This window comes from Oikopleura dioica, chromosome 2 (genome assembly GCF_907165135.1).
Source record: "Oikopleura dioica chromosome 2, OKI2018_I68_1.0, whole genome shotgun sequence".
Lineage (NCBI taxonomy): Eukaryota > Metazoa > Chordata > Appendicularia > Copelata > Oikopleuridae > Oikopleura > Oikopleura dioica.
In genome coordinates this window covers 6,665,896-6,693,818 of record NC_137292.1, presented here as the reverse complement: position 1 = coordinate 6,693,818, position 27,923 = coordinate 6,665,896, and the positions used below count along the sequence as shown (strand labels likewise).

The window sequence follows — 27,923 nt, the reverse complement described above, 5'->3', positions numbered from 1 at the left end:
TGGACAAATGCACCGCCAACACTTTGCTCGAACCAGACTGGCAGGCAATGCTTCAACTTTGCGACATGATCAGAGGCAACGAAATCAAAGCTCGAGAAGCAGTCTCTTACATTCTCAAAACTTTGAATCACACAAACCCATACCAGCAATTCTATGGCTTTTGCGTCCTTGATACTGTAGTAAAAAATTGCGGCCCGCCGGTTCATCAAGAAGTGATCAAACATGAGCTGTTGGAGCAGTTTAGAGATACTGTCCAGGAAAGGGGATCATCAATTGAATCATTTCCACGATAATAAAAAGTTTCATCCCTTTTTGAAAGAAAGGAAGCGTATCAGAAGATGTAACCAAGAAAATCCTGGAAATGATCCAGCTCTGGGGGATAGCAGGGCGCACCAAAGCCGAGTTCAAAGTCGCCACAGATGTTTTCAACGTCATGAAAGCGGAAGGATACGATTTCCCAGAGTTACAAGGAGACAACGAACTTATTGTCGATGCAGCTGTCGCCCCTGTTTGGAAAGAAGGGGATGAGTGCTTCAACTGCAAGGTATGATTTGAAGAACCATAAGTTAGAAGGAAAATCGAAGTATTTATAATTATTTTTCGGGGCTTAAAGCCACGGATGATTAAAAAACACGACGGTCTACTGAACACATAATGTAGATATTCGTAATTATTCTAAACCTAGCTCTCTGACGTAACACGCTTTTACATGTATTTCTGCCCAGCGGAGCAGAGATCAACAGACGACTATGACCTCACGAGGTCAATTATCACCGAAACAACCCAACTACCCGATATTATCTTGAAATACCTTTAGGCAGCCTTCACAACATTCAACAGAAAACATCATTGCCGAGCCTGTGGAAATATCTTCTGCGAAAAGTGCTCATCAAAATCATCAACCATTCCAAAGTAAATTTTCTTTATTGAAAGAAGACCAAACCCGATTCTGACTGACTTTTGCATGACCAAGATTTAATTCATTTCTAGATTCGGCATTGAAAAACCCGTGCGTGTTTGTGACTCTTGCTACGAATCACTACAGGGTCTTCGAGCTTCATCATCGCGCAATTCCAACAGACGAGTGACTTTCGAGGACGAGCATGCTTGGCAGAATAACGAAGCCGCTGCTCTGGCGCATTATGCAAAACGCTCTCAACAAAAGGAAGCAAAAGCTGCAAGCAGGCAGAAAGCCAAAGATGAGGTAAAATAGGGGAATTGATTTAGATCTGGAAAAATTTAGAGTCTAAATCGCCCACCGGGCAAAACGATATCTACTACGGTTAAAAATAACTGGCCGAATTAAAAGGCGTTTTTAGGAACTGCGCCTGAGAGAACAAGAAGAGCTAGAATTGGCTCTTGCACTGTCGCTAGACGAAGCGGAGCAGAATAAAAAAGCCAACATTGAAGCAGCCGCCCCGCCACCTTCCTATCCGGACGAGCTTCAGCGAACAGAAGAGACTGAAACACCAGGTACATTTCGAGCATTTACGAGAAGTTACAGTTCTTCAGAGGAGGCGTTGCCGAACCTTGAAGCAGAAGACGACGAAAACCTCCAGAAATACCTCGATCGATCATATTGGGAAGAGCGAAACAAAGCCACAGAAGAAGTTCCTCCTTATTCCGAAGAATCGCACCCATCTGTAGAAAACAACGAAGCAACGACTGGCACCACGAGTCCAGATATGAAAGAATTTGTCCTCCAGTCCGGTGAGAGCGAGGAAGATAAGAAGAAGAAGGAAGAAAAGGCAAAGTTCTTGAAGAATTTGTCCGCTTCTCTTGATATCTTTGCCAACAGAATGCGAGCTAACCAAGGTAAATTCTACTACTGGTATTTCTTACGATAGCGATGCTTTTTTCGAGCAGAAAAGTCGGATAAAAAAGGCGTTTTCGAAGGGAATCATTGTAGAATTTTAAATAAATCTCATTTTCAGCGCGAGGAAAGCCGATTGCCAGCGATACAACTGTACAAACTCTGTTTCAACAAGTCTCAAATCTTCAACCAACTCTATTGCAGCATATGGCAGAGGCCGAAGAACGCCGAACCCACTGGGAGCAGCTCAACGACAAGGTAAGAACTTTTCCCTCATTATTTGAATTTGGCGCGCAGTTTTGTATTTGTTAGGTGACTATGATCCACGAAGCAAGAAACGCGCTCAATGCGCTGCGAACAGAGCATAAAGCCGAAATGCGGCGAAAGGCCGAGGAGGCCGAACGTCAGCGACAGATTCTACTTGGTAAGTTATTTATGAAAGAAAACAGTATTTTTTCTTCGTAATATAAATTTTTTTTATTTAGCTCAAAAGTTGGAGCTGATGCGTCAGAAAAAGCGCGAATTCCTCGAGAACCAGCGCGCAGCAAACCTTGCCCGAATGGCTGAAAGTCAAGCCCAACTTCAAGCAACACGAGAAGCTTCCAGAGCGCTTCAAATGCAACGCCACATGCAGCAGACGTTCCCACCCGCCTCGCAGTACGGCCAGCCCGTTTCGCAGATTATTCCTGGTCCTTCTTATCACGGGCAGATGCAGTACGGAGCACAACCTGTTCCCGGGCAGCAACAAACGTTTTATCCTCCACCGGGACAGGATATTCCGCCAGAAGGTACTCAAACCAATCTAATTTCAACTAACACTTATCTTTCCAGGATATCAACAACAAAGCTATCATCAATACGATCCTCAAGCCCAGCCACAGAATCCCCAAGGGCATGGCGGCCCTCCCCAGCCTCAGATGATCCCCCAAGAGATCCCCCAAATGCCTCAAGTTCCTACTCACGAAGTTCCTCAACCCGCTCCAGCAGCACAAGCTCAGCCCCAGCCAGAGCCGGTTGAGGAAGCTCAACTAATCTCCTTCGATTAATAATTTTTCCATTTACCTTTTAAAAATTCAAGCATTCTTCTATTGAAAATCCCCTCCATTCTTATTCCTTCTCGAATTTTTTCTTGCTTGAGAAAGTTCACCTGTTCATTGTTGTTTTTCTCAGATAATCAAGAGCAGCTACTACTTGTTACTGAAAATTTAAGTTTCCGTGTCCAAAAAATTCAATTCAAGGGCAATGTCTAGTGCAATTCGTATGTCTTTCTAATAATTAATTCATTATTCGGAAACCAAGCCATTGAAAAAAACACTTTTAGAACCATGCGTGCCGTCCAGAAACTTGCCCGAGTCTCCGTCCGAACTGTCAAGCTCCCACAGTACACCGTAAGTTTCCCAAAAGAAGTTCTTTCCCAAACTCAATCTTCTTTAGAAAAAGACCGGCGGAGTTGACTTCACCGTCGCCCGACAGTGGCAGAACTCTCCCTTCTGCTCCACCATGGAATCCGTCAACTACGTCGGTGGCGCCATTATGACCATCATGATGATCGCCGTCTGGGAAGACCTCAAGGCCATCGGCGTCGGCGTCTGCGGCATCTAAGCAACTGAAAAATAGTCGAAACTCGAGAAAAACGAAATTCCCTTCTCTCTGTTATTTATTGAGTTCTACCGTCGATAAAAAATGTTGACTGTTTCGAAAAAACACGCTTTTACCAAAAAATAAACCTCTGTTGATATGACTCAAGTTGTTTTCTTGAAGACATGGTTGCATCGCCGATTGAACAGGTGCAGATTGATCCAGTCGTTGCTCTCCAAATCGCTAAATGCTTCAACGACGAGCGCGCGCAGGATGAAGATAGAATCGTAAGCAACAATTGCATTCAGCCTTTCACAAAATTTAAAGGGTCAATTGACTGGTTACATCGACCGAAGCAGCAACGTCCTCGAAGTTACCCATTCGATCCCGAGCCCAGTTGACACTGACGATTCGTACGATGAGCCAGAGCGCTACGCTCTCGACTACCTCAAGTATATCCGAGAAAAGGGATGCGATCACCTCCAAGTCGGCTGGTACACGAGCTCCCTCAACTCCGAGATCTTCACTCGCTCCTTCTTGAACAACTTGGTCTCTTTCCAGGTATTCCACATTTTAAAACACAATGGAAGTAACCATCAATCGCAGATGAACTTGACCGAGTCGACCGTGCTCGTCTACGATCCTCTGAAAACTGCCCAAGGTCAGTGCTCCTTCCGAGCTTTCCGAATCTCCCAGGACTACATCGACATGATCAACTATGACGCCGAGAATGATTACTGGCCTGAGCCTACTTTGAAAGAACTCCGAGATGGCAAAATCAGCACCAAGGTATCGAATACTCTTCATTTTCATTTTGGAAAGAGGCATTTTTAGGATATTTTCGAAGAAATCCCGGTTGCGTTGAAGACTTCCTTCCTCGCAAACATGCTTATTTTCGACCTTGAAGATCGCGACTCCTTCAACCCCCGAAAATCTTTCCTCGAGCCGGCAACTTCTGCTTCCTTGGAAAGACACCTCAAGTAATTACCGTTCTCCTTCCTCCCTTCTTATAAAATTAAGGCTCCTCGACCGAGTTGTAGATGAAGTCGTCAACGACTCGAACAGATTCAATCAATTCCAAAAGCTCACTGCTAAAAACCAACAGCAACGACAAAGCTGGCTCGCTAAGCGACGACAAGAAAATGAACAGCGACGGGCTAATGGACAGGAAGAGCTTCCACTCGATGAGGTTTTCCTTGTATTTAGCCCGTTTTTCAAACGATTTTAGGTTAACCAAGTGCACAAACTTCCTGAAGCACCAAGCCGAATCGAACCGATGCTCCGAAGCGTCCAGATGAAGGAATACACTGATGCCGTCGCCGATCTCGCCACCAAGTCTCTCGGAAAGCTCTTTATCACCGACGCTTTCCAGAAGAGCAGCTAAACCGCTAAACTCCTAGACCAATCAATTTGACCCCGCTCACTTCTGTCGGGGTCAGCAAAACTGAACATGGGACGACTGTGGTCCTTATCTCCGTATCTCCATCATTTGAGGTTATGTGCTCCCCGGTTATTACTGTTTATGGAAGGGTTTTGAGCGTATTTTCTCTCTGCAAAACAATCTGTATGTTTACAACGACTGTTGTTAGGTTAAATTAATATAATGAAAGTTCAATGATGTGAGAAAATCGCTTTTCAAATAGAAGATAAAAAAGAGATGATTTTTTATCTTTTGTGTTATTTTCTTTGTTGAACTTTTTGAACATTTAGATTTAAATAAAAATGCATCTACAGAAGAAATTTTCAGAATCTTTGGAATTAAAGAATCAGTAGCGTCTTCCAAAGCGTTTCGTAGCAATTGGCAGGAAGCTTGTTGATTTCTTCTTTTGACTGCTCTTTTCTTTTCGGCATCGGACTTTTCCTCGACGGTTGATGGAAAGAACGCAGTTGGTAGCTTTGTTGGTGAGGGAATGAAAGTTCGAGTGGCTAGCTTTCTTGGTGATTTTCCAAAGAGATCCTTGAGTGGGAAGGGGAAGAGATTTCACTTTTCCTCGAGGGCTGATTGATAGAAATTCGCCAGTTTCGGAAGACTTGATGAGCATGAGTTGCTGGGCGATTTGCATGAAAGTAAGAAGTGTGTCTTTGCTTCTCACTCGCTTTCGTCCGACTGGTTTCGTCTCTGTAAGATCAAGGCCGTATCCGGAGTAGTTGTAAAGATATCCCTCTTTTTGATGGCTTCGCTTGTACTCTGTTTCTTCTAGAATCGGAAAGTCGAAATGAGCTGGAGCAGGAACAACTACAGGATCGACAATTCGTTGGATAAGCGTTGGCATCGCGAGTTTTTTAGGTTTTAGTGATTTTTCTGATGGAGGAGCAAAAAGGGTGCTTTTAAATATCCCGCGCAGGTTGAACAGCGCCATCGTGGTGGGCGTGCAAGCGCGCGGTGCCGCAATTAGGCAAGGTTAATTGGTCGGAACAGCTGCGACAGATCTGAAAGTGATGCCGACTTGTTCTGATTAGAATCAACTCAAAAGTTTTTGTGCGAGTTCTATTCTTGTAAATTGAAATTTTCGGAAAACAAATATCAGATTATGAAAATTCTCCATAAATATTCTCAAACTGTGCCGATGGACATTAATTGGGTTGGCAGGTCTTTCCGATTTCTCCCGAAAACAGTCAGAAAACAGGATTCCTTTATAATTCTGAAACAGCAAGGATTCCTTGCCAAGGAAACTCCTTATTTTGATCGCCCAAGATGCAAGACTTCTATTCTCTTAATAAAATTTGAGTCTTCCATTTCATTTATTCAGTGCATAAAAACTCCACATCATTTGTAAGAACACCTGTCGAGCAAAAGGATCAGCGACGCTCTGATATGAATCTATTTGATATGGTAACAGATTAGACGCTCCGTCCATATGGTCGCATATGAAACCTTTGATATCCTCTGCGGGCGTCGATAGATGTTTACATTTGGACAATTTTATGGCCATGTTGAAGCTATTACATGCATAAAACAGGTAGATCGGCAATTTGAAAGGGATCATAAATATGACCTCGTTTCCGTTCAAAAAATTCAAGAGAGAATAATTCATTCAACTGCCCAAGAGCAGGAATGAATCAGACTCCAAAAGGATACAAAAATATTAACACCTAACTGAAGGATTTATGACAAAGTCTGAGTTCTACTGATTCGACAGATTTCACGAACAACAGTCTTAGTCTCGAGCGAACCCGAGGGATCAAAAAAGGAATGCGTGCTTTCAGCGCTCAAACTGGAATTCAAAAACGAAATTTTCAAGAGGAGCGAAGAAACAAGAACAGAGCTCTAAAATTTCATGACGAGGCGATGGGGAGATGACTACTCGTTTTCGCGATTTTCCTCACGAAGTACTCAAGCTTTTATTTTCTCGAGAGTATTCCTTTTCGTTCAGTATCAACTCCACCCAGTAGGACATCTTCCTCCTATTCATCTCGACTGATAAGTTCAGTTTCTGGAAGCCAATCTTCGTACACCAGGAGACGGGGTCAATCACTCACGTGACATTGACAGGGTGACCTGCATGCAGCATGCGAGTTAATGTTAACCAAATCTAAGTCTAACCGGAGACGCGCCCTGCTGCGATATTGTTGACAGCTCATCAACCCCAATTAAGTTCTTATAGAAATGCTTATCGATCATTTCCTACTGTGAGTACCTCTCCCAGCTCATCAAGCAGCTACGTTTCTTCTTCATACAGTAGTGCCAGCAGCAGAAATTACAGTCGTAATGCTACTGCCACTTCAATAAGAAACAGCTCTGAAAGTTTCGGAACCGTTTTCAGGAACGGCTTATCAGTAAATTTTGCTTATCAATCAAATCATTAACGATCAAAGCCTTTCTAAGAAACAGACCAAGTTACAGTATCACGACTACTGTCCGCTCCAGTATGGACAACCAATTCGCTTCCGACGTCCGTCTCCAGCGGAGCATCAACAACTGTATCAAAGCAACTACAGGCACGGCCGTTCCAAACTTCTTATCACAAAAGTTTTCTCACACTGACAGCTGTGTATTGTTGAAGTGATAAGATAGGAGTGAGTGTTCGTCGAAGGGGAAAATTAATTGTTGTTATGGAACGGCGATAAAGATATAGGCCGGAAGACGGATTTCTTGCGACACGAAATGGCCCAGAACCGATTGAATACGCTAGAGTTGCGAGAGAGGGCGCGTGATCTGAGATATAGAATCGGTAAGATCTGCTGTATTGCTTGCTACACTCGAGTGGAGATATTTATGCAAGGGAGCTTTATGTTTATTCCTAAATCCATCCGGTTATGGATGCTTCGACACCCAGGGTGTAAGAAAGAAAGGCTTACCCAATGGAGGAGTGGACAAATATGCCAAGTTATGAATTTGATAACTTCCGTTGACACCTTGTTCAGATACGATACGATCTCGTTCCGGCCCATCCTACTCCTCGTGGGAAGACTACATGGCACAGCGTTAAAAGAAACTAATTTTTATGATATTGCACTAATAAAAATGCTTGAAAAGTGCAACAATTGACAGAGATCTCCGATCGAAATCGCATTTCTGAAAAATCGGTGCGCGCAATTGATATTCACGGCTGTCTAAATCAGTAACAGTACTATCTTTAAACAATATTGAAAACGATTTGAATTGTATGCGCTGCGCCGGGCTTTCACTAGAAATTTGGCTCGCGGCTATTTAACTCAGAGTTTTTGTGAACCCCCGTTCTGACATCAAAAATGTAAAAGCTCGCAAAGAGAAAACATGATTTCGACGCTTTCTGCTTTTCTAGCTCTTGTGATTTTCCTGGAAATTGCATTTTTAACAAGAAGGTCTCATGAGAAACAGAGGAAAGTTAAATTTGCGAATGAAGACAGTAATCTAGGAAGATTATTTGCCGGAGAAACTTATGATTACTCTGGCGAATATAGAATCATACGATTTTACAAAACAGATGATCGGAATTTCGGGGAAAGTTGGGAGTGGAATGATTTGACTCTCGTCACTCAAAGTACTCTCAAAACTCTCGCTCATCTTCCTCAGTTATTGGAGAGCTTCACTGGCCCAGTTTCGTATTCAATCTTTTGCCCTGGTCTTGATGCTTCTTTTGCCTCAGCGATAATTGACAAGCTCACGGACTGCAACAGCGAAATAAGAAACCGAGTGACGTTCCATTTTGTCTACCCTGCTGAAGAGCCCGCTGATCTTAGTGCTGAAACTGAGCTGAGAGATTCAATGCCGTGCGAGAATATTTTCGAAGCGTTGAAAATGTATCCTGTTGTTCAATGGAACATTCCGTGGAATATTTTGAGAAATGTTGGTCAATCAGGGGCTCATTCAGAATTTGCTCTTCAAATCGACTCAGATGTGGTTCCGAGCAAAGATCTTCGTGCTGACTTCATTGAATTCATCGAAACTCATGATTTATGGGACTCTGATGATGTGAGAGAAGTCTACTTACTTTCTCAAAAAGAAAAGGATGCTAATGCTTTTGAAAGATCCTTTCTTTTGGATGATGAACTTGACGAATCATCGCTGACATCATTCGGTACCGAGAAGCAAGTGCCATATTTTATCGCAAGAAGAAACATTCCCTTATACGATGAGCGTTTCAAGTCTTCAAAGTTTGATCGAAAACAGCTCTTCTGCGAGCTCCACACCGCTGGATACAAATTCAAAACGATTACTTCGCATTTTCTCTCAAAAACCAACGAGAAACAAGATGAACTCAACGAGGAACGAAACGTGGACGAAATCGAATGGCTCCTATTCAACTACCACTTCAAAGACGAGCTGCAGCAAAAGTACGGGACGAATAAAACATGCCCCTGGATATCAACGAACGAAAGTGCACTCTCGAAGAGCCATAACAAGGACTTCCTTCGCTACAGGATCCAGCAAAATGAGATGGGAGAGCCGGTCGCAACGAGCAACGAACCGCCTCTTCTACTCGCAGATTCGGGAACAAATGTTGTTCTTCCAAAACATGATCATCGAAGAATGAATCATAAGCTCAAGTTTGAAAACGTCAAGAAATATTCTGCGGAAGAATTAAAAGAACTTTATGAAAAAGGACTCTCTGCCGAAGTAATGAAAGAATTCCGAGTCCCGAAAGAAGATGACCTTACCTGGGAGCTTGATTAATTAATTATGATTTTCGACCCTTCGACCCTTTATTCAAATATATTCAAATTTCTGATTCTGTGAATGGATATTTACATGTTAACCTGAGCTCAAAATATTTACAGAGCGTTTGATACAGTCAGTTGAAGAGGTTTTCTCGCTTTTACAGTCGTCGTAGTTGTTGCGCTAGAATCTCGATCCATCGCTGACAAGTCTGTTGATAAAGTTATCGTTGGCAAGGACATGGACTCTGGAATTGATTCCGACTTCTTCAAGCTTCCTCTTCTCGACCTGGTGATTTTCGAATGGCCGTAAGAATGAAGCCGTTTTGCTAGCTCCCTGCTTTGGCCGATTCCATTAACGACTTACCAGCGTTGAATACAGCAAAGCGTGAATTAATTATATTTGAAGGTATTCAACCCGATTCTAAGCTGACTACGCCACTGAGCCAGACAAGGCCCAGAAGAATCCAAAAGAAGACAGCAAGGCGATATGATGAGAAGATGATCTCGATCGAATGCGGCCACTTGGTTTTCTGACAAGTGTCGTCGATTTCATTGGGATCTTCTGGCATCGGCTTGATTATTGCTGACAAGCAGTCGTCAGGCTCATAAACCTTTTCTGAATGAAAATTTTAGAGGCAATACAGTAGATAGCAGTGAGTTGAGGGAATTATACAGTGAGGCCTTTTGACAATAGAAAAGTACCTGCGTGTTTTAGAGGCGGATTCATATTAGGAACAAAATCGCCAAATCCAATCGTCGACAACGAAATCATTCCGAAATAAAACGAGTCCCCAAAGCTCCAATCTTCCATTGTCGCAAAAATCCAGCTCGGAATCAAAATCAGGAAAACGACTCCAATCATAATATAAGTCGATGGAAGCGTATAATACGGCAGTGTCTTGAGAAAGTAGTCTTCGATCTCATTTCTTAACCCGAGCTGCTTAAATGGACATGGTACAAAAGCAATGAACAAACAGCCAGTTCCTTAATTCACATAGAAGGTCATTAATGAATTGTGACATTTCGCGCATGAGCAGGCCAAAATAAGGAATGCCAAATAGAATAAAAACTAGACAGAAAACTTTGCCAAATTGCGTTGAAGGCGTTAGATTTCCATATCCAATGGCTGTCAGAAGGTTTGAAAAACTGTATTTTCAACTTTATTTTTGATGTTATTTTTCAAACCTTAGTTGACGCAAGTGTGCCAGCGAAGAAAAATGCATTATTGAATGACCACTTGAAAATGGCTGAATATCGATAATTTTAGCTACTAGTTGATATATCCTTAGTAGATAGTATACTAGCAAAGAGTATACGGTTAATTCATTTCTCAGCCTTTGCTTTTGCCCGCAGTTTTCTCGTATTTCCATATAATTTTTAATCGAAAACTCGGCCGATGTTTTGACGATTTTATTCAGCACCTTTCCACTGATAGTGAAGACTTCGTCGTCGAAATGTTTCAGGTCGGACTTTTGCATTACTGTTCCCCAAAGTTGTTGGAACTCGTTCGCAGTATCCTCTTGCTTGTTGTAGAGATCGGACTTTTCGGAAAAGATTCGTTGCCCTTCTCGCGAACAGTTTGTCGCTGCCCAATCGTAGATGTACGACTTATATTTGGCTTCTTTTTCGAATCGATTATTATTCAATGAAAAATTATTCAAAAGCCCTTCCAAAAGAACCGCGTTAAATTCAGACGTGTCGCCTTCTTTCACCGCCTTGATCCCTTTACAAATCTTCAAATTGACATTCAAGAGGTAGAAATACTCATCGGTCATTTTGTCAACCGCTTGGCGAACAGTGTCGCGACTTGTTTTACATCGTTGATGCTGGTGAAAAATTAAACTACATCCACTCATTCGAATTTTACCTCTGCTTTTTGCTCGATAAAGTTGAAGACGCCAGCACCAATGAGGAGAAAAACGATGTAAAGAACAATCATAAACAGCAATTTCGACGACTTGAGTTTGAAATATCTTCCGTCGTGTTTTTCGTGATTCGAAGCTTTTGTACTGCAAAGTTGAACTGCCATTTCGATGTTTGAAAAGAGATCCTTAATTCGTCTCTTTTATAAAGAGATAATAATAATAATTGCTTGGGTATTTGGTCGCTCAGAATCGATTGTATTAAACTGCACTGAGTATAGTTTATAGTTTATAATTTAAAGTTATTTGCATCACCTGCATTATAACATTATACATGCAATAGTTTTAGCTTGATTCTTAGCTCAGAAGCATGTTATATCCAACCCCAATATTATATTATATAACATGGTATTTGATCTGATCTGTTCTACTACATCTGACAAAGTACTTATTCTTACCATAATTCTAAAGAGATTTTCTCTTATAAAAAGATATCTCTTATAATCGCTTCGAATTCTCGCCACACTTACAGAGTACAGTGTATTCAATAGACTCGATCCCCAGGCGTTACCAGAGAGTTTAACAAAAGTGTTGAATAATTCCTTGTCGGTCGTGCCAAGTATTCAGAATCTCTTCGAACCGTCACTTAGTGGAAGCCCGTACACTCTAATCAAAATGCATTAATTGACGTGGCCAAGCGCTTGTCCCTTCTCTTACAGAAGTTCGCCTGTATAGACGGCGCTATTCGCCTGTAAACATACATACAGAAACATCTTCGAAAATACAAAAACAAAGATTGACTTCATAACTCACGGAAAGAGTCTTCAATCTTCAGAAAATAGTCTCTTCTATGATTTCTCTTTGAAAAAATTCTCCGAAAGTTTCGCTCAAAAATGCATTTGGGAAGCTGCAGTCCAGCTAAATTATCATTGAGAAGTGGGCGGTGAATATTCAAAAGCATTTCATCATCAATGTGCGGCGCTTTTTTATAATTGAACTGTCGAGCGGTTTGCAGAACTCTGTCAAACTGAAAAAGGAATGAAGGACAAGTTCGCTGATTTTTTATCCAGCTATCCCTTTCTTGCTGGATCTTTCTTTCAGATTGTTGTTTAAAAATTTATGACCGCCCGATTCTCACTTTTTTATTTCTTTTATTTGGCATTTATTGAAATTAGAAATTGAAAAATTGTTGTATTTCAACTGATATTTACTTTCTGATTGTACAGTAAGACATTTCATTGTCGACGACGCTGGCGAAGTCACCTTCAGAGCAGGTAAGACTGCCCTGAGCGGCGACCTTGGCAAATCTGCTCATTACGTAACACTTGGTCGCGTCTGTGGAGAGAATGTTGTAGTCGTCGTTGAATCTGTCATCGTCGCCGTTGTCGATTCTATCGTTCCAGAGGCTCAGTCGGATGTTCTTTGGATTGAAGCACTCCTACAAGAACATATACGGTAAGTGCTGTCAATGTGAATATAACTCACCGCGAAAGCATCAGCCATGCCAGCTGGAGAATCGTTGACCATGTCGCCAGCGATAGAGACGTAGAGAATGTCTCGAAGTGGAGCAAATCGTCCCTTCTTGAAGACTAAAAATATGAATACTCAAGTTTGATCAAAAATGAATACCTTGTCCAACTTCCAAAGCATTTTGGTCGACAGAAAGACCGTTTTCAAGAGCGTAATCCTTGAGACTTGCGATTTTCTTGGTGTATTGAATGACAGCCATTGAGCTTTCTCCAAAAGCCTTCTTGAAGTAAACGCCCTAGGAATAGAATTTTTTACTCCCTCAATTCTTCATCAGTCAAACCTTAGTCCCCTGAACATCATAAACTCGATCCATCTGGAGGCCTTGATTGTAAGTATCAAAGATATTGACATTGACGGATCCTTGAGTGAGACCACTAGAATTTTGATAGATAAACAGAACAGAAAGATGATTACCGGATGAATTTGGCGCCACAGTTTTGTCGGTTGAATTCGATGAAACCTGTGTATTTCTTGCTTCCGAGGAGGAATTTTTTCATTGGAGTTTGAAGCTCGATCATAACGGAGTTGTGGCCTGAAAGAACCTTTGGCTTGAAGACGTCAGTAATTGGAAGAGGTCGAAGGTTGTTCTTGAACTGGTTGAGAATAGTTGAGTCACAGGTCTCTTCTGAGATCTTTGGCTCGCAAATGACGCCGTTTCCAGTGTATCTATATTAACAGAGTCTAAGTCGGATGATATTGGATTAGTATTTACCCTGGTTTGCATCGACAAGCATAGTTTCTTTCTCCACTTACATCGCACAAATCTTCGCATGTAGCGTACGAGGAGCATTTGTTAGCGCTTGTACATTGATCCACATTTGGCTCAGCACATTGGAGACCGGATTCGAGATTTTCTTGGAGAAGAGATCTTTCCGGGCAAACTTGGTCCATTGCGGAAGAAGAAATTGGGAAGACCTTTGTAGAGCGGGAACAATTGTTGGTACAGACAACTGCACAGTTTCTTTCTTCGATGAATCCAGGCAATTCACGGCTGCATTCGACAGTGCATGTATCTAGGCAATTCGCCGTAGTTTGTACATCTGGAGTGGAGCTGGTAGTTGTGGTAGTTGTTGTCGTTGTCGTCGTCGTCGTTGTTGTTGTTGTAGTTGTTGTAGTCGTAGTTGTGGTGGTTGTCGTAGTGGTAGTAGTCGTCGTAGTTGTCGTCGTCGTCGTGGTAGTAGTAGTTGTTGTTGTCGTCGTTGTCGTCGTTGTAGTTGTTGTCGTAGTTGTTGTCGTAGTAGTAGTGGTAGTTGTTGTCGTCGTTGTAGTTGTCGTAGTTGTTGTGGTTGTAGTTGTTGTCGTAGTAGTCGTAGTAGTAGTAGTAGTTGTTGTTGTTGTAGTAGTGGTAGTTTTTGTTGTTGTTGTCGGTGGCTGAGTAATAAGACCAAGTGGAGACGCTGTAGTTGTTGTAGTTGCCTCTGTGCAGTCTCCAGTGCAGACAACTTCGCAGTTTTTACCGATAGTATCTCCAGCACTTACACGAACTAAGCCTGGGCATACAACCTCGCATGAACAAGTTGGAGCTGTCGTGGTTGGTGCACTTGGCTGAGGAGCTGGTGGCGCGGCAGTAGTTGTCACGGCGGCAGCAGCGGAAGTCGTTGTTACGACTGGAGCAGCGGTTGTAGTCACGACTGGCGCTGCAGTTGTTGATGCAGGAGCAGCTGACGTTGATGCAGGAGCGGCTGTAGTTGATGCGGGAGCGGCTGTTGTGGAAGCGGAAGATCCGCAATCACCTGTGCAAACGACATTACACTTTTGGTCGAGACTATCTCCTGGCAAAAGACCTGCTCGGCAGACTACAGTACAAGTACAGGCTCCAGTAGTCGATGAAACAACTGCCGCTTGACTAGATGTTGTCGTGGTGAATGTCGTGGTCGTAGTGGCTGTTGTTGTAGCAGTTGTAGTGTCTGGTTCAGTAGTTGCAGCTGATCCACAGTCACACTCACAAGTAGCGTCGCCGGCTCCGCAACCAATCACACCAGTGCATTCAGCAGCGCAGCATAGACCAGATGGGTGGAGAACGTCAGTAGCATTGTTACAGATGCAGACGGCTCCGGCGGCTGAATCGTGGCAAGATGTGCTCATTGGGCACCAAACACCGTCCGCACAAGCGAGCATTCCCCATCCTCCCCAGATGTTGGTATTAATAGGCGCCGTCGTTGTCGAAGCGGGGGGTGCAGCAGTAGTAGATGCGGGAGGTGCAGCAGTGGTAGACGCGACAGCCGCAGTAGTTGTTGAAGCAATGGCAGCAGTGGTTGTTGTACCAGGGCACGACGGATCGCTGCATCCAGGACTACAGACAACTTCGCAATTTTTGTCAATTACATCACCGATCTTTGTAAATCGGTTGCAGATGACCTCGCAAGTACAATTGCATACAGGAGTTGTGGTGGTAGGAGCCATTGTGCTTGAAGCTGCACCAGTAGTGCTAGAAACGGCACCAGTAGTACTAGAAACTGCCCCAGTTGTTGTGCCAGGAGCGGGTCCCGCTCCGCCATCAGTCGTAGTCGATGCATAAGGGTCCTTTGTCGTGGTTGATCCTGGTGCACTTGTCGATGCAGAGGCGGTCGTGTTCATGTCAGGTGCATATGGATTGTTACCTCCAACAGTTGTTGTCGAAGCTGCAGGAGCTCCAGTCGTGGTATTCATTGCAGGTGCATAAGGGTCAACAATTGGAGCTGCTGTCGAGGAAGCCACTGCCGAAGTAGTGCTGTTGGCGGCAATTTCTGCGGTTGTTGATGTGGCTGTCGTTGTTGTCGTTCCAGTCGTTGTTGTTGTCTCTGTTGTTGTTTCATCAGCGTTAGTTGTACTCGCAGGAGCAGGAGCGTTCGTCGATTCTGGTGCGTAAGGATTGCCGCCGTACGAATCACCCATGGTCGTTTCCTTATAATCAGTTGTAGTAGTATCTAAGCCTGTAGTGTGCGTGTGTGTGTAGTAAGGGTCCGAAGTTGTAGAGGTCGTGCCTTCAGTTGTGTACAACTTTCGAAAATAACTTGTTCGAACAAAACAAGGGGAGCGAGCGCTTTACCTGCGATGTTGTTGTGTAGTATTTTGTCGTGGTGCTCTCGTATGGATCCTCAGTGGTCGTTGTTGTCGTTGTTGTCGTCGTTGTGGTGGTTGTAGTGGTCGTCGTTGTTTCTTCTTCGATACAAGAGGAAGAGCATTGAATAGCGCCATCGACAAACTGACAGACGCAAGTTCCATAATCATCGACAGCGAGGACGGCCGCACCAGGGCAGTACTCTGAGCAAGAGACTTCGCATTCTCGACCTTGTCCGCCTCCAGTACATTGAAGATCGCAGGTACATCCTGGAGCTGCGGAATTGTAAGAAGAGCCAGATTTAGCGCAACGCTCAAGCGTATCTTAGAAGAAAGAAGTAAGCTTTTAGTAAATTCGAGAAACTTACGTGCAAGGACATTGCCAGAAGTAGCGAATTTATTTATTTCACTGAATGAATTTTTGCAAGAACAGGTTCCATTGTCGCACTTGGATCTGTTTGGATAGGGACAGCCATCAGCACCGCAGTCGGTGTTGCAGCTATCTGGACATTTGATGTCGCAGTTCTCACCGGAAAGATCGCACTCGAGTTTGCAGGCGCAAGAACTTTTAGCAGCCTCGAAGTTCTCTTGAAATAGATATAAAAATTATTTGGATAAATTAAGTACTTTGAGTGTTACAGTATCCTTTTTCGTTGAGACCCCATTTGCATTCGCAGCAGAATCCATCCTGAGCGCAGAAGAGTCCCTTCCAGTCCCCACATTGTTCCCCAGGACCTACATTGTTGCCCCATTCTCTGCATTTTCCAAAGGGGCACTAGGTCTTTCTTTCAAACAAGAACTTTACGACCACCAAACCTTTTTCTCAGAGATCGACTTCTCACATCCATTCATCGGATTATCATCAGCATCCATAAATCCCAATCTGCACTTGCAGGTTCCTTTCTTTCCATCGCAAGCGAGATTTCTCGCAGAACTCTGTCGCCAACCAGCAAAAGCTCTGATCTGCGCGGGCCAGCAGTGCGAGTCCTTCTTGCAGCCATTGACTGGCCAGTACTGTTCGACCTTGGTGGAGGAGATTCCCATCATGCCTCTGACTTGGTAGTCATCTTCGAACTGCTCTGACTGCGCGAAGGCGGCGCTCGCAGCGAGTGCTACAGTGGGTTAAACTTGCCATTTACTAGAAATGTTGATAAGTTGAATTAAACTAAACCCCTTTCCCTGAGAACACGCGCATCCTTCAATCTCTATCTTCAAGTTCGCGATTCTGATCCCACAGCGAAACATTTATCATGATAGCTTGGTGAATTTATGCATTCAGAACGCATCACGTCGGAATTCTCCGAAATATCGTTTGAATAAAGAACTGCTAAAAATGCACCGACGTTAAATTCAGACATAGGCTATATCCGGACTTGTGGTTCTTTAGAAAGACTCTCTTTCTGTACTCTTAGGTAATAAAAGCTACTCCTCGTCTGAGTCACTCAAAATTATCAATCTTCTCATTTTATGTGTTCCCTTGAATATCCACTCTCCTCAGTTTTACGACACTTTAATCCCGCGAATTTTTCACGAAAATAAACCTCTAGCCAGAAAAACAAGTACTGATTTATTTCAAAACAGAGCAACCAGTAGCTACTAGCTAAATTGCTGAACAAAAGAGACGCTCGCTCGCTCGTTCAGCTGGTCTTTGTATGGTTCAAAAGTTTTGGACTTGAGAACAGAAGAAAGAGAAAAAAAAAACAGAAAATAAACGTTTGTTTTGGAGAAAAATTCCAAGCTGAAAGCTTCGATCAGAGATACAGAGATTATGAGAAGAATTCGTAAATTGTTGATTTTATCGCTTCTTTCCGCGGTTTTCTGCGAAGGAACAGGAAGGAAATTCTGCTTTTTCAACTGATTTTTTCAAATTTATTCCCCAAAAAAGACAGTTACGAAAGAAGCAGAAGAAATCTACACGAGAATTTATGGAGGTGAAGAACAAAATCTTCCTTTCCGGATTCCATGGGCTTGGGTCCATCTATCTATTGATGTCTATGTTCATAAGTACAGTTTGAACCCGCCAAAGACTATTCTTATAGCGATCCGTAAGTCTGGCCGAACTGAAATTTGCGCTGGAAGTTTAATTGACCCTGGGTGGGTGCTCTCCGCTGCTCATTGCTTTGATAATGGCTTGGCTGATTCGAGGTTAGTGAGCCAGATCGTTCATTATTTCAGTTACTAACTCATCAATTTCAACTTCAGCCAGATAGGAGTTTGGGGAGGGCATCCAGAACAGCGCCAAGGAGTTTTAAAACAAGTCAAACGAGGGGGAATCCACATCGAAAGACGCTGGGACGATGAAAAGGTTCAATACGATTTGGCACTGCTCGAGCTTGAAACTCCCTTCGATCCGTTTGAAGATCGAGTCGCGTTGATTTCCATTTCCGACGAGGATCGAGTTCCTGCTGGGGCGACTTGTTTCGTCGCTGGGTGGGGAATGACGGAGCTGGGCAAGAGTTCAACCGTTGTCAGACAAGCGCTGGTCAAGATCGTCGACTTTGAAACCTGTTCGAAGGGATGGAAAGACATCGACAACAAGTGAGTGTTGGAGGGGCTTCCAGCGAACAAGTTATTCTTTTAGGACTCAAATCTGCGCTCTCGGGAACGAGTTTGTCTCCAACGATCCTTCCGTTGATCTATCCGGTCCTCGAGTATCAGACAGCTGCCAGGGCGACTCAGGAGGTCCTCTTTACTGCAACACGACTGAAAACGCCTTCCTTCTCTACGGAGCTGTCTCCTACGGCCCAAGAGATTGCGGAACTCCCGGAAAGCCAGGAGTTTACACGAGGCTTTCCTTTTTCCGAGGAGATATAGAAGAACTGTTACAGAAGAAGCTTTCTACAGAACCGATCGTTTACAACGCCACTTTGGAACACAATCGATTTATGAATGGATCTACGAGTAAAACGAAGATCAATGCTAACGTACTTGCACTTTTACTGTATAAATTATTATTCTGAGCCGCAAAGCCCTGTAATTAAAATTTCAACATTCACAATGATCATTGAAAATTAGCCGCGCGCGGCTTTTTACATTCAAAATTTATCGAAAAGTTATTACTTAAAATTTCGATAAATTCTGATTCTTTATCAATTGATAAAGAATTTGCAAAAAGCCGCGCGCGGCTAATTTTTGTCACAAATTCACTTCTTTGAAATTTCAAGAGCCTCTTAGTCAGTTGCTGAGGTAATGTTTGCGGAAGACAATTAAGGAACTCGTGGGCGTATTTTTTGGTCGAAATTTGTGAAAATTGATTTTGCTTCTTTTCAGCTGATTCAGTTGATGAGCTAATTGGTCGCGCAGAAATTGCGTGGAGCTCGATTCTCGCCTCTCACTACTTTTTCCTCTTCCTTTTCCGTTTTTTCGCTTTTAGTACTTTTCAAAGAGAGAGAAAAAAAGAGGATTTTTCTTCCTTGATTTCGTGGAAAAAATAGAGTCGTTAAAAGGGGGTTAATCTTGAACGGGAGAAAAAAGAAGATGATTTTTCAATTTCAATATTTGAGAAGCGAGTTTCTTCAATTTACGATTTTGGTGAGTCTGGCACTTTGCCATCGCCAATTTTTAACGCTACTGACGCTTACTTTTCTCTTTTTCATTTCTCAGAAAAAGAGAAGAGATTTTCTACAGGAAAGAAAACTAATGATCGACCTGGAATTTTCTGATTTCTCGTGAGAAATGTGAGCCAATCAGATTCATCAAAATTTTCAATTGAGGAAATCTGATTGGTTTGATTTCTCACAAAATCGAAACAAAATTCAGATGATCTGAAACTCAAGGCCACTTTTTTCCGAGAATGTTACATAACATCCCTCGATTCTAGAATATGAGGATGGAGTTTTTCTTGAACCTGTTTTCTTAGAAATATCGCAGAAAGAATTTTGTACCCGAGCTGGTCGGAAAGGACGTGGTTTTTGTGCAAAACCGGTGCTTTTCTTGGTATTGCACATACCCGGCCTTGCCGATTTCGCTCTCAATCGACGAAAAATGATGACTCATTACAGACACAAGAAAGTTCAATTTTGGAAAATTGGAATTATATTTTTTAAAAAGATTGATTCAGGAAATGTTTTCGAAGTCAGGAATGTGACAGTAATAATAAAAATGACAGTATAAATATGTTTTTAAGTGAACTACTTTCGAATCTTCAGGGCTTGATTTTTTCTTTCAAATTGATCGAATTCTGATTGAAATTCAAAGGCGTCGTACTGTAGTCTTGGACTTGTCTTCCGGAGAGTTGAAGAGGCGGCGGACCGACTTGGAGGCGACGCAGCAGGTTTCTTTCGAAGAGTGTTGTTTTCGGCAAGTGCCGCAGAATTCGCGAAGGCATTGGCTGTTGTAGCAGATTCCTGGAAAGAAGGTAATGTGAGCGACGGAAAAGTTGGCCTACCTCTGTTTCCTTTAGTTTTCGGCGTTTTTCGACAAGGATGAAAGCAGAAAGGGCATTTGACGATGGAGTCTCCGTCTTCCATTTTCGCTCGAACTTCTATCTCCGTCATGTCTTTCCCCTTGTTTGCTGATGGTTTGTTCAGGAGCATTCGAGAGACTGAAAAGGAAAATAAAATTTCAGGAAGCAATCAGCAAATGACCAACCTGGTGAAAGACTTGTATCTGCAAGCTTCTTCGGCGTGGAAGGACTGGTTCGAGGAAGATTGTTTTCGACCGGCGTCAAGACTTGTTCCTCCTTTTTCTTCGGGCTCTTTTCGGGCAATGGAGGAGTGGAATTGAGAGAACCATCGTTTTCGAGATTCAGAGACGAGTTCTGGGATGAGTTTCGAGAAGATCTGGAGGAATTCGGAGAGTTCTCTTTGTTCATTTCGGCGAATTCGAAGTTTTCTTTCAGTTGGATTTTGTAGCTGGCGACTGGTTTGCAAGAGAGCTCTACTTCTTTTCGCCAGGTTTTGCTGACCCAGGAGCACTAGAATCATTTAATAAAACGTCATTCGAATTTTCACTGAAATCATGAAGCCGCTTGCGGACTCGAGTAAACGAAAACTCAAGTCAAGCGAACGCGGCTTTTCTGCCTTTTTTTTTTCGAAGCCGCAAGCGGCTTCGTGATTTTCAATGATAAATGGAATAACTTCATATTTCTGACCTTTAGTTGATCCTGAACGGACATGGACGAGAGGATGACCTTGACGATTTCGGGATTTCTGCCAACTTTGTTCGCCAAATCTCCCAACGATTCTTTCTTTGATTCAGTCTTGGTCGGCGATTTCAGCGCTTGAAGTTGACCTTCTATCTTTTTCGGTGATTTTGTCTAAATTTTGATTTAACAAAGTGAGCAAAAAATTGATTTCTTACGAGTAAATGAGCTGGTTCGATGAGGTTTTCGCTTCTTCTTTTTGCTCTTCTTGATCTTCTCGTCGGAAAACAGACTTTTACATCTCTAGCTGGCGTTAGACTCAGAAACGAGCTGTTTTTGTTTTCGTCGATTTTCGAATTTTTCGTCTCCAAAGCTTCTTCTTTTTGCTGCGGCGAAATAAATCCCGAATCATCCAAATCCATTTTTTTCGTGATTTCTCTCTCTTTTCCTTTTTCTTCGTCTTTTTGAAGTCGATTTGAAGCGATTTATTCCGTTGTTCGAGCGGGAGCCAATCAGCGCCGCGCTCGCCCAGCTATTTGTCCTTTTCGAAAGAGAAAAGGGATTTCTTGGATTCCAGCCACTTTTTTTCTTCCTGAGGCAATTCGACTTGTGAACCTTAATTTGACAGCTGTTTATTTTGTTTTTTGATCATTTATGATTTATTAGCTAATTATTTTGTTCTTTGAAGCTTTGCTTGATTTTGATTGATTGTTTCTGATGATTAATTTTCATGAGTAAAATGCACGTATCCTTGTTTATCCTCTAACATGCTGCATGTTTTGCCTTGTCCATCCTCGCTTACTCGTATTCTTACTCGGGGCTCGGCAACCTGTGTAGAAAACCTGAGTCAGATTCTGAAAGCTTCGCAAAATTACCATTCCAATCAGAAATACTGACTCAGGTTTCCTGCACAAGTTGGCGAGCCCTGAGTAAGGATACGTGGCCCAAGGGTTAACAAGGCAACAAATGCAGCAATTTAGAGGATGAACAAGGCCACCTTCTATTTGATTCAACTTAGGATTATAGCGTTGGGTCCCCACTTTAACGGTATCCATTGAGAGGGACCCTTATTTTTAGCTTTCCGTTAAAATGACCGTCTTCTTATCATATTTACCTTTTCAGAAAAAGCGCTGAATGAATGAATATGTCCGCCGACTCGCCTCTAAAGAATTCCCCTCTGAAGCAATTCCCTCCGTTTCTTCAAACATCAAGCATCGGATCATGAAGTCAGCCGTGTAAGTGCTACAATAAAACATGCTCAGTCTATATTTTCATCTAGAACAAGCGAGCAGAAAGTGCAGTTGTTTCCAGTCCGAGAAGATCTTCGATTGGAAAGGGTTACAAAAGAAAACAAATTTCAATTCATAATCGAGAAGCCGCTGCGGCTTCGAGCAAAGTTATGTCTAAGCCGCACGAAGCCGTCTTTTAACGGACTCAAATAGGAGAAATTCCGGAGCCGCTTGAAGTTCGAGTAGAAAAAGACGGAAAAGCCGCATTTCGCGCGGCTTGAAAATAATTTTGCTCGAAGCCGCAAGCGGCTTCTCGTTCGTAAGCTTTTTGAAGCGAACAATTGAAAAATAAAACCCTCCAAAGATACCAATTTCCCTTCAAGAGCGAGCAGAAATCACGGAATTCTACAAAAAAGAAGCGTCTCTTATCACTGGAAGTTTCATTCTCCCCCGATTTCTGCGCATTTTCCCGATTGATTCTCGTTTCTTCAAGCTCGCAACTGGATTCACTGCTGGTTTCTGCCTCTCTGCCCTTTATATTTCTTTAATTTTGCCTTCAAAGATTCAGTCTTTCGTCGGAATGGACCGAGGCTATCCAAAGTTTATTTTGAAAAAGTTTTCTTTGGATCGAACTTTTCGCGTTTCAAAAACTGTCCAAGATGACTACTTCCTTTCTCATCCTTCAGAACTCGGCGAAAGAGCTCTTTTTCTTTTCGAAGACTCGCAATTCTTCCTTGATTCATTCGCTCCTAAAAATCTCAATTTCGCGGAACAATTGGGGTTGAATTTTAAATTGAAAGAGTTGATAGATGAAGAAGCTGCGAACGAATTTGATGTTTTTAAGTTAAAAAAGAATATATTCAAAAGATTTTATTCAGAAGAATTTAAATTCATTCGACTTGATTTAGAAAAATGTCGGTGGTAAGATCGGTTTCGAACTGCGTTTACACAAATTTGGCATATGAAGAGTTCCTGTTTCAGAAGAGATTCAGAGCTACCCAAAGTCCTATTTTGTTCCTCTGGCTAGGGTTGAATTAAAGCTATTTTCCGGCCAAGTTCAAGCGCTCTTTTCAACCCTAGAAAAAGAGAAACAGGCCGAGTGTGGTCATCGGTCGCTTCCAAAACCCCTGGCTGGAGATAAACGTCCCCTTTGCGAAAGAAAACCACATAAACATCGCGAGAAGAGTTTCTGGCGGCGGAACTGTTTATCATGATCCGGGAATATCAACTTGTCCTTCATAACGTCTCGCAAAGAATACAGCCGAAAGAAGAACTTGGGAATCATTTGCGACGCTGTAAAGAGCCTGATGCCCGAGACGAATGTTTTTGTAAACGATAGGGACGATATTATTCTAGGTATGATTCAGTTCTGCAAATCGAGAAGCCGCTTGCGGCTTCGAGCAATATAAAAGAGCAGCACGAAGTTTCCTTTTATTCGAAGCTGAGCTCGGCAACGAAATAATTATAATAATATAATTATTGCTATGCTGCATCGTTTTTTAATAGGCCGCTACGCGGCTTTTATTCAGCCAAGACTCGAAGCCGCGTGCGGCTTCTCGATTTTGAATTAAATCTGTTCTTTAGATCAAAAGTGGAAGATTTCCGGCAGCGCGGCGCGATTGTTGAGATTGGAAGCGCTTCATCATTGCACTCTCCTTGTTGATTCCGATGTTGGAATTTTAAATCAAGTTCTGACCTCCAACTCCGACATCGAAACTAGTGCTACTCGCTCCCTCCGCGTCGATGTGAAAACCCTTTCTGATGTTGGAATCAACGATAATCAAGCGCTGGAGACTTCGCTGGCGAAAAACTGGGGCAAAACTTATGAAGAAAATTTTGAAAACGTCGAAATAGTGAATCCAGAAGAGCTTGACGAGATTCAAGAAAGAGTGGAAGAGCTGAAGAGATGGAAATGGATCTTTGGCCAAACACCTAAATTTACGCTGGAAACGGAAGATTCAATCATTACTTGTTCAAAAGGAAAGATCCTCTCCGTTCGCCTCAAATCTGGTATGGAACTCTCCGCATTCGAAGGAGTCATGCTCGATAATCTGGAAACTCTTGCGACCTACTCGGAAATCGAAGAACTCGCGAAAAAGCAGATCATTCTTGCACTGGAATAGCTCTTTTTTTCAATAAAATCTTACTATTCAATAATTGAATTTCAATTAACGTTCGAAGTTTATTTTCAAACTAAATTCTGAAAAAAAACACTTCGCGCTTTGCTGAATGTTTATTCAAAATATAATGCGAACAAAAATTGATAGATCAGAAAAAGAAAAGTCAGAAAAGATCGTTGGGGATTGCATTTAACTGGTCGTGAGTTCTGTCAAACTCTTGCTCTAGTCTTGCCATAACATCGAGAACTTTATCGTGAGCGAGCACTGTCAAGGTCTCGATCTTTCCTGGAGCAATGATCCATGGACGATCCGGAATCCTTTCATATTCGGCTAAGTGAAGTTCGAGTTGAACTTCCACTTTTTTAAGTTTTGCTAAGAGCTTCTCCTCCGCGGCCAGTATTCTTTTTTCGCGGGCGAGTTCTTTTTTAATGCGGGTTAGTTCCTTCTCTGTCTGTTCTTTTTCACGTTGACTGTTGAGATACTTGAACATTTTTTCTCTCAGCCGGGTCTAAAGTAAATAATAATTTAGTAAGGTATAGTTGGCAAGAAAAAATAACCTTGGATCTGGAAGCTCTTAATTCTTTGTTGTGCTTTATGTTTGCAAGGTTGCTGACGATGCATCTCAAGGCTTTAGACTGGGAATCCGTGATCTGCTTCTCGGATTCGAGCTTGTACAGGTCGCGCACCGATTTCTCCGTCAAACTTGATAGTGGCATTATCATTGTCAAGAAGCGGACAAATTGCTCCATTTGTCTGCGCGCTCTTCTCTGCTTTCTGGTCTCGACCATTGTTGCGGAAAGACCTTAATTCGACAAACTCAAGAATACTCGATAATACGATAATGTAAAAAATCAAACTTACCTCAATAGATCAAAACCTTAATTATTACGATCAACCAAAAAACTAATTGCTCGTAAAGATTGTTCTAGAAAACAGATTTTTTTTATCCTCTCAGACTCTCCTGCCGTCAAACATCATTGATATCAAGGAAGACTCATTTTTTTATTTTTTCTTATTTTAGCACTGGAAAACGAAATTAATACCGATAAAAGCAGGCCTTTACCCTGGATAAAAAGATTGTCGCCACCCTCTGGATAAAATAAAAAAACGCAAAATTTCAAATGCAATCTGTTGGCTGTTTATTAATAAAAAAAGTCGCTTTAGATAGAAAATTAAAATTACTGATCGTCGGGAATAGCGGATAACTCATCGTGAATTCTTTCAAATTCCTGCCAAAGTACTTTGATAACATCGTGAACTCTTTCCAGAGCGAGTGTTGTTAGAGTCGCGACCTTCTCTGGAGGAGCTAAAGAATAATGACGAATAATTCGTTCAAGTTGGTCAAGGTGAAGATCAATTTGCTCTCTGAGTCGGTCGAGTTTGTCGTGCAGCATCTTCTCCACGGCCACTTTTCTTTTCTTGCGGGCGACTTCTTCATTTAGGCGGGCTAAGTCTTCATTTTGCTGTTCCAATTTACGTTGTTGACGGAGAACCTTGAAGACAGTTTCTCTAAGCCGGGTCTGAAATCAATGAATGTTTATTAAAAATTTAATGTTTAATAAGACAAAATACCTTCCATTCGGAATCTTGGAAGTCTTTGTTCGGTTCTTCCTTGGAAACCTCGACGAATACGCGTTCTAGTGTTTCATAATGGGCAACCGTCATCTGCTTCTTGAATATTATGAGCTTGAAGGAGTCGCGCAGGATTTTTTGCGTCAAGCTTGACCGTGGCATTATCTTCGTCAAGTAGCGGACAAAGTTCTCCATTTGTCCGCGCACTCTTCTCTGCTCTCTGGTCTCCACCATCGTTCAAAGAAACTCGAGAAACTTACCAAATAGTTATGCAAAAATATCGAGCTTACCTCAATAAATCGAAACCTTAATTATAACGACTGTAGACCAAAAAACCAATTGCTCCTAAAGATTGTTCTAGAAAACAGATTTTTTGATCCTGTCAGACTCTCCTGCCGTCAAACATCATTGAGATCAAGGAAGACTCATGTTTTTGAAAACCATTTTTTTTTATTTTTTAAAAATTAATATAACTGCAAATAGGAAAAATCGTCGGAAATTCTGTCAACATCTTCTTGGAACATCTTGAAAACCTCTTTCGCGTTTTTCAGAGAGAGTTCTCTCAGACTTTCAATCTGCTCTGAAAAATCTGGAGCATCATCTAAAGTACGGTCAATCACCGCTTGAAAACGCTGTAGGATCTGCATCGTGGCCAGTTCTTTTTTCCGGCGGGCGTTTCTCTCTTCAAGCTTGGCTTTTCTTTCTTCAATGCGGGCTAATTCTTCAGTATCTTCTTCTATTCCACGCTCGTGGTCATGGATCTTGTCTTTGAGGCGGCTCTGAAATAAGTAAATTAATGTGAATTTGTATTAATTTTTTGAATCTCTTAAATACCTTGATGATGGAAAGTTTGAAGCCTTTGTCCATCTCGGCCTTCGCGAAGTCGACTACAATAGATCTGAGTGTTTCAGCCTGGTTTGCCGTGAATCCCTGATCTACGCTGAATTCGGCCTTGTAGCGGTCGCGCACAATTCTCTGCGTCAAGCTCGCAATTGGGATCGTCTGGAACAAGTGGCGGACAAACCGCTCCATTTGTCCGCGCTCTCTCTGGTCTACCATCGTTGCAGAAAGACCTTAAATCGGAGACACTTAGGAATCTCGCCAGAAGATAAAACTAACCTCAATAAATCAAAACCATAATTATAACTCCTCAACCTAGAGACTTGTTTGGCCAAAAATCATTCTAGAAAGCATATTTTTCATCCTCTTTGTTAACCGACTCTCGGAGTTCCTGGCAGTTATAGATATATGGTATGTTACATACCGTATGTATCATTGATATCAAGGAAGACTCACATATTTTTTGCTGCTTTTTGATGCTTTTTTTCCGTAATTTAATGCAGAGAAAATTAAGTGGAACTGAAAAAGAAAAATTAATAAAAATCAGAAACAGGAAAGGAAATGAGAACGTTCATTCCCACATTTTTGATCGCGACTCGAAGTCGTTGAGAATTTTGTTTGTCTCCTCGCTAGCTCTTATTACTGCGGCAAAGTGTCTTTCAATCTCTTCTTCTTGATCAGCAGCAACTTCATCTTGATCGCATTCAAATGTCTTTATACAAAATATCTCATAATAATGACGTTTGGTCTTTGTTTCAAGTCGTTTGAGTTCCGCCTCCTCGATTTCCGCCCGGGCTAGTTCTTCTTCAATCAGTGCTTTTTTACGATCGGTTCGAGCTCTGCGTTCTCTGATGCCTTTCAACTTTTCTGCAGCTTCAATTAAAAACTGGGCTATTTGTTGTTTCTCCTGAAGTATATTTAATTATCAAAGGTATCGAGGATTCAAACATAATCATAATTTTCTTACTTCGACGTCGTTTTTCTCAAGCTTGGACTCCAGTAGTCGAAAAGAGTCGTTCAATTTCCGACATAATTCGAGCCTATTCCTCGTCTGGTCATCTTTACCGTCCAACTTGCGCGTCATTGAATCAATTTCTTCTTCGATGATTTTCCGTGCTTCTTCAAGTTTGATTCCGTCGATACCCTTATTCACTATTATTCAAAAAATCAGAGCAT

At 42.3% G+C, this 27,923-nt stretch overlaps 9 protein-coding genes and 1 long non-coding RNA gene across 11 annotated transcripts; 7 read left to right on the top strand and 3 right to left on the bottom strand.

Moving 5' to 3' along the window:
- The first annotated feature begins 322 nt into the window (after positions 1 to 322).
- LOC145700484 (hepatocyte growth factor-regulated tyrosine kinase substrate-like) lies at positions 323 to 3,201 on the top strand. The gene is made up of 9 exons (XM_081777759.1): positions 323 to 544; positions 818 to 912; positions 991 to 1,204; positions 1,320 to 1,473; positions 1,513 to 1,815; positions 1,935 to 2,071; positions 2,126 to 2,237; positions 2,299 to 2,601; positions 2,645 to 3,201. Exons 1-9 carry the CDS (start codon positions 362 to 364, stop codon positions 2,857 to 2,859), a joined length of 1,716 nt encoding a protein of 571 aa, XP_081633885.1. The 5' UTR covers positions 323 to 361; the 3' UTR covers positions 2,860 to 3,201.
- LOC145700486 (uncharacterized) lies at positions 3,046 to 3,539 on the top strand. Its single transcript, XR_014134212.1, has 2 exons — positions 3,046 to 3,201; positions 3,248 to 3,539. It is a non-coding gene; the product is annotated as an uncharacterized LOC145700486 (long non-coding RNA).
- An 8-nt stretch (positions 3,540 to 3,547) lies between these two features.
- LOC145700485 (eukaryotic translation initiation factor 3 subunit H-like) lies at positions 3,548 to 4,800 on the top strand. Its single transcript, XM_081777760.1, has 6 exons — positions 3,548 to 3,678; positions 3,719 to 3,952; positions 3,998 to 4,180; positions 4,226 to 4,371; positions 4,412 to 4,580; positions 4,620 to 4,800. The coding sequence occupies exons 1-6, from the start codon at positions 3,577 to 3,579 to the stop codon at positions 4,773 to 4,775; spliced, it is 990 nt and encodes a 329-aa protein (XP_081633886.1). The 5' UTR covers positions 3,548 to 3,576; the 3' UTR covers positions 4,776 to 4,800.
- A 1,760-nt stretch (positions 4,801 to 6,560) lies between these two features.
- LOC145698983 (uncharacterized) lies at positions 6,561 to 7,881 on the top strand. Its single transcript, XM_081776226.1, has 6 exons — positions 6,561 to 6,721; positions 6,766 to 6,850; positions 6,988 to 7,155; positions 7,218 to 7,330; positions 7,462 to 7,563; positions 7,757 to 7,881. The coding sequence occupies exons 1-6, from the start codon at positions 6,670 to 6,672 to the stop codon at positions 7,819 to 7,821; spliced, it is 585 nt and encodes a 194-aa protein (XP_081632352.1). The 5' UTR covers positions 6,561 to 6,669; the 3' UTR covers positions 7,822 to 7,881.
- Positions 7,882 to 8,108: 227 nt separating this feature from the next.
- LOC145697965 (beta-1,4-glucuronyltransferase 1-like) lies at positions 8,109 to 9,488 on the top strand. Its single transcript, XM_081775171.1, has one exon. The coding sequence runs from the start codon at positions 8,109 to 8,111 to the stop codon at positions 9,486 to 9,488; it is 1,380 nt and encodes a 459-aa protein (XP_081631297.1).
- Positions 9,489 to 12,477: 2,989 nt separating this feature from the next.
- Positions 12,478 to 17,035, bottom strand: LOC145696433 (uncharacterized). Of its 2 annotated transcripts, none has more exons than XM_081773468.1 (10): positions 16,720 to 17,035; positions 16,531 to 16,678; positions 16,272 to 16,490; positions 15,893 to 16,227; positions 13,577 to 15,843; positions 13,279 to 13,530; positions 13,145 to 13,238; positions 12,964 to 13,099; positions 12,820 to 12,923; positions 12,478 to 12,772 (listed from the first exon to the last, which is right to left on the bottom strand). In XM_081773468.1, the coding sequence occupies exons 1-10, from the start codon at positions 16,948 to 16,950 to the stop codon at positions 12,542 to 12,544; spliced, it is 4,017 nt and encodes a 1,338-aa protein (XP_081629594.1). In that variant the 5' UTR covers positions 16,951 to 17,035; the 3' UTR covers positions 12,478 to 12,541. The 2 variants fall into 2 exon arrangements, with proteins under 2 accessions (XP_081629594.1, XP_081629595.1); XM_081773469.1 differs by having other exon boundaries at positions 13,577 to 15,747.
- Positions 17,036 to 17,671: 636 nt separating this feature from the next.
- Positions 17,672 to 19,194, top strand: LOC145697964 (kallikrein-4-like). The gene is made up of 5 exons (XM_081775170.1): positions 17,672 to 17,716; positions 17,789 to 18,048; positions 18,106 to 18,441; positions 18,485 to 18,827; positions 19,174 to 19,194. Exons 1-5 carry the CDS (start codon positions 17,672 to 17,674, stop codon positions 19,192 to 19,194), a joined length of 1,005 nt encoding a protein of 334 aa, XP_081631296.1.
- Positions 19,195 to 19,930: 736 nt separating this feature from the next.
- Positions 19,931 to 21,506, bottom strand: LOC145697129 (uncharacterized). The gene is made up of 5 exons (XM_081774280.1): positions 21,205 to 21,506; positions 20,996 to 21,160; positions 20,494 to 20,818; positions 20,291 to 20,446; positions 19,931 to 20,249 (listed from the first exon to the last, which is right to left on the bottom strand). The coding sequence occupies exons 1-5, from the start codon at positions 21,406 to 21,408 to the stop codon at positions 20,095 to 20,097; spliced, it is 1,005 nt and encodes a 334-aa protein (XP_081630406.1). The 5' UTR covers positions 21,409 to 21,506; the 3' UTR covers positions 19,931 to 20,094.
- A 1,621-nt stretch (positions 21,507 to 23,127) lies between these two features.
- Positions 23,128 to 24,366, top strand: LOC145697963 (lipoyl amidotransferase LIPT1, mitochondrial-like). The gene is given in 4 exon segments (XM_081775169.1): positions 23,128 to 23,136; positions 23,296 to 23,428; positions 23,431 to 23,571; positions 23,800 to 24,366. Coding segments are annotated over 4 exon segments (822 nt in total). The 3' UTR covers positions 24,339 to 24,366.
- A 2,005-nt stretch (positions 24,367 to 26,371) lies between these two features.
- On the bottom strand, positions 26,372 to 27,092 carry LOC145697962 (uncharacterized). Its single transcript, XM_081775168.1, has 3 exons — positions 27,027 to 27,092; positions 26,742 to 26,980; positions 26,372 to 26,686 (listed from the first exon to the last, which is right to left on the bottom strand). Exons 2-3 carry the CDS (start codon positions 26,964 to 26,966, stop codon positions 26,372 to 26,374), a joined length of 540 nt encoding a protein of 179 aa, XP_081631294.1. The 5' UTR covers positions 26,967 to 26,980; positions 27,027 to 27,092.
- Between the last annotated feature and the right edge of the window lie 831 nt (positions 27,093 to 27,923).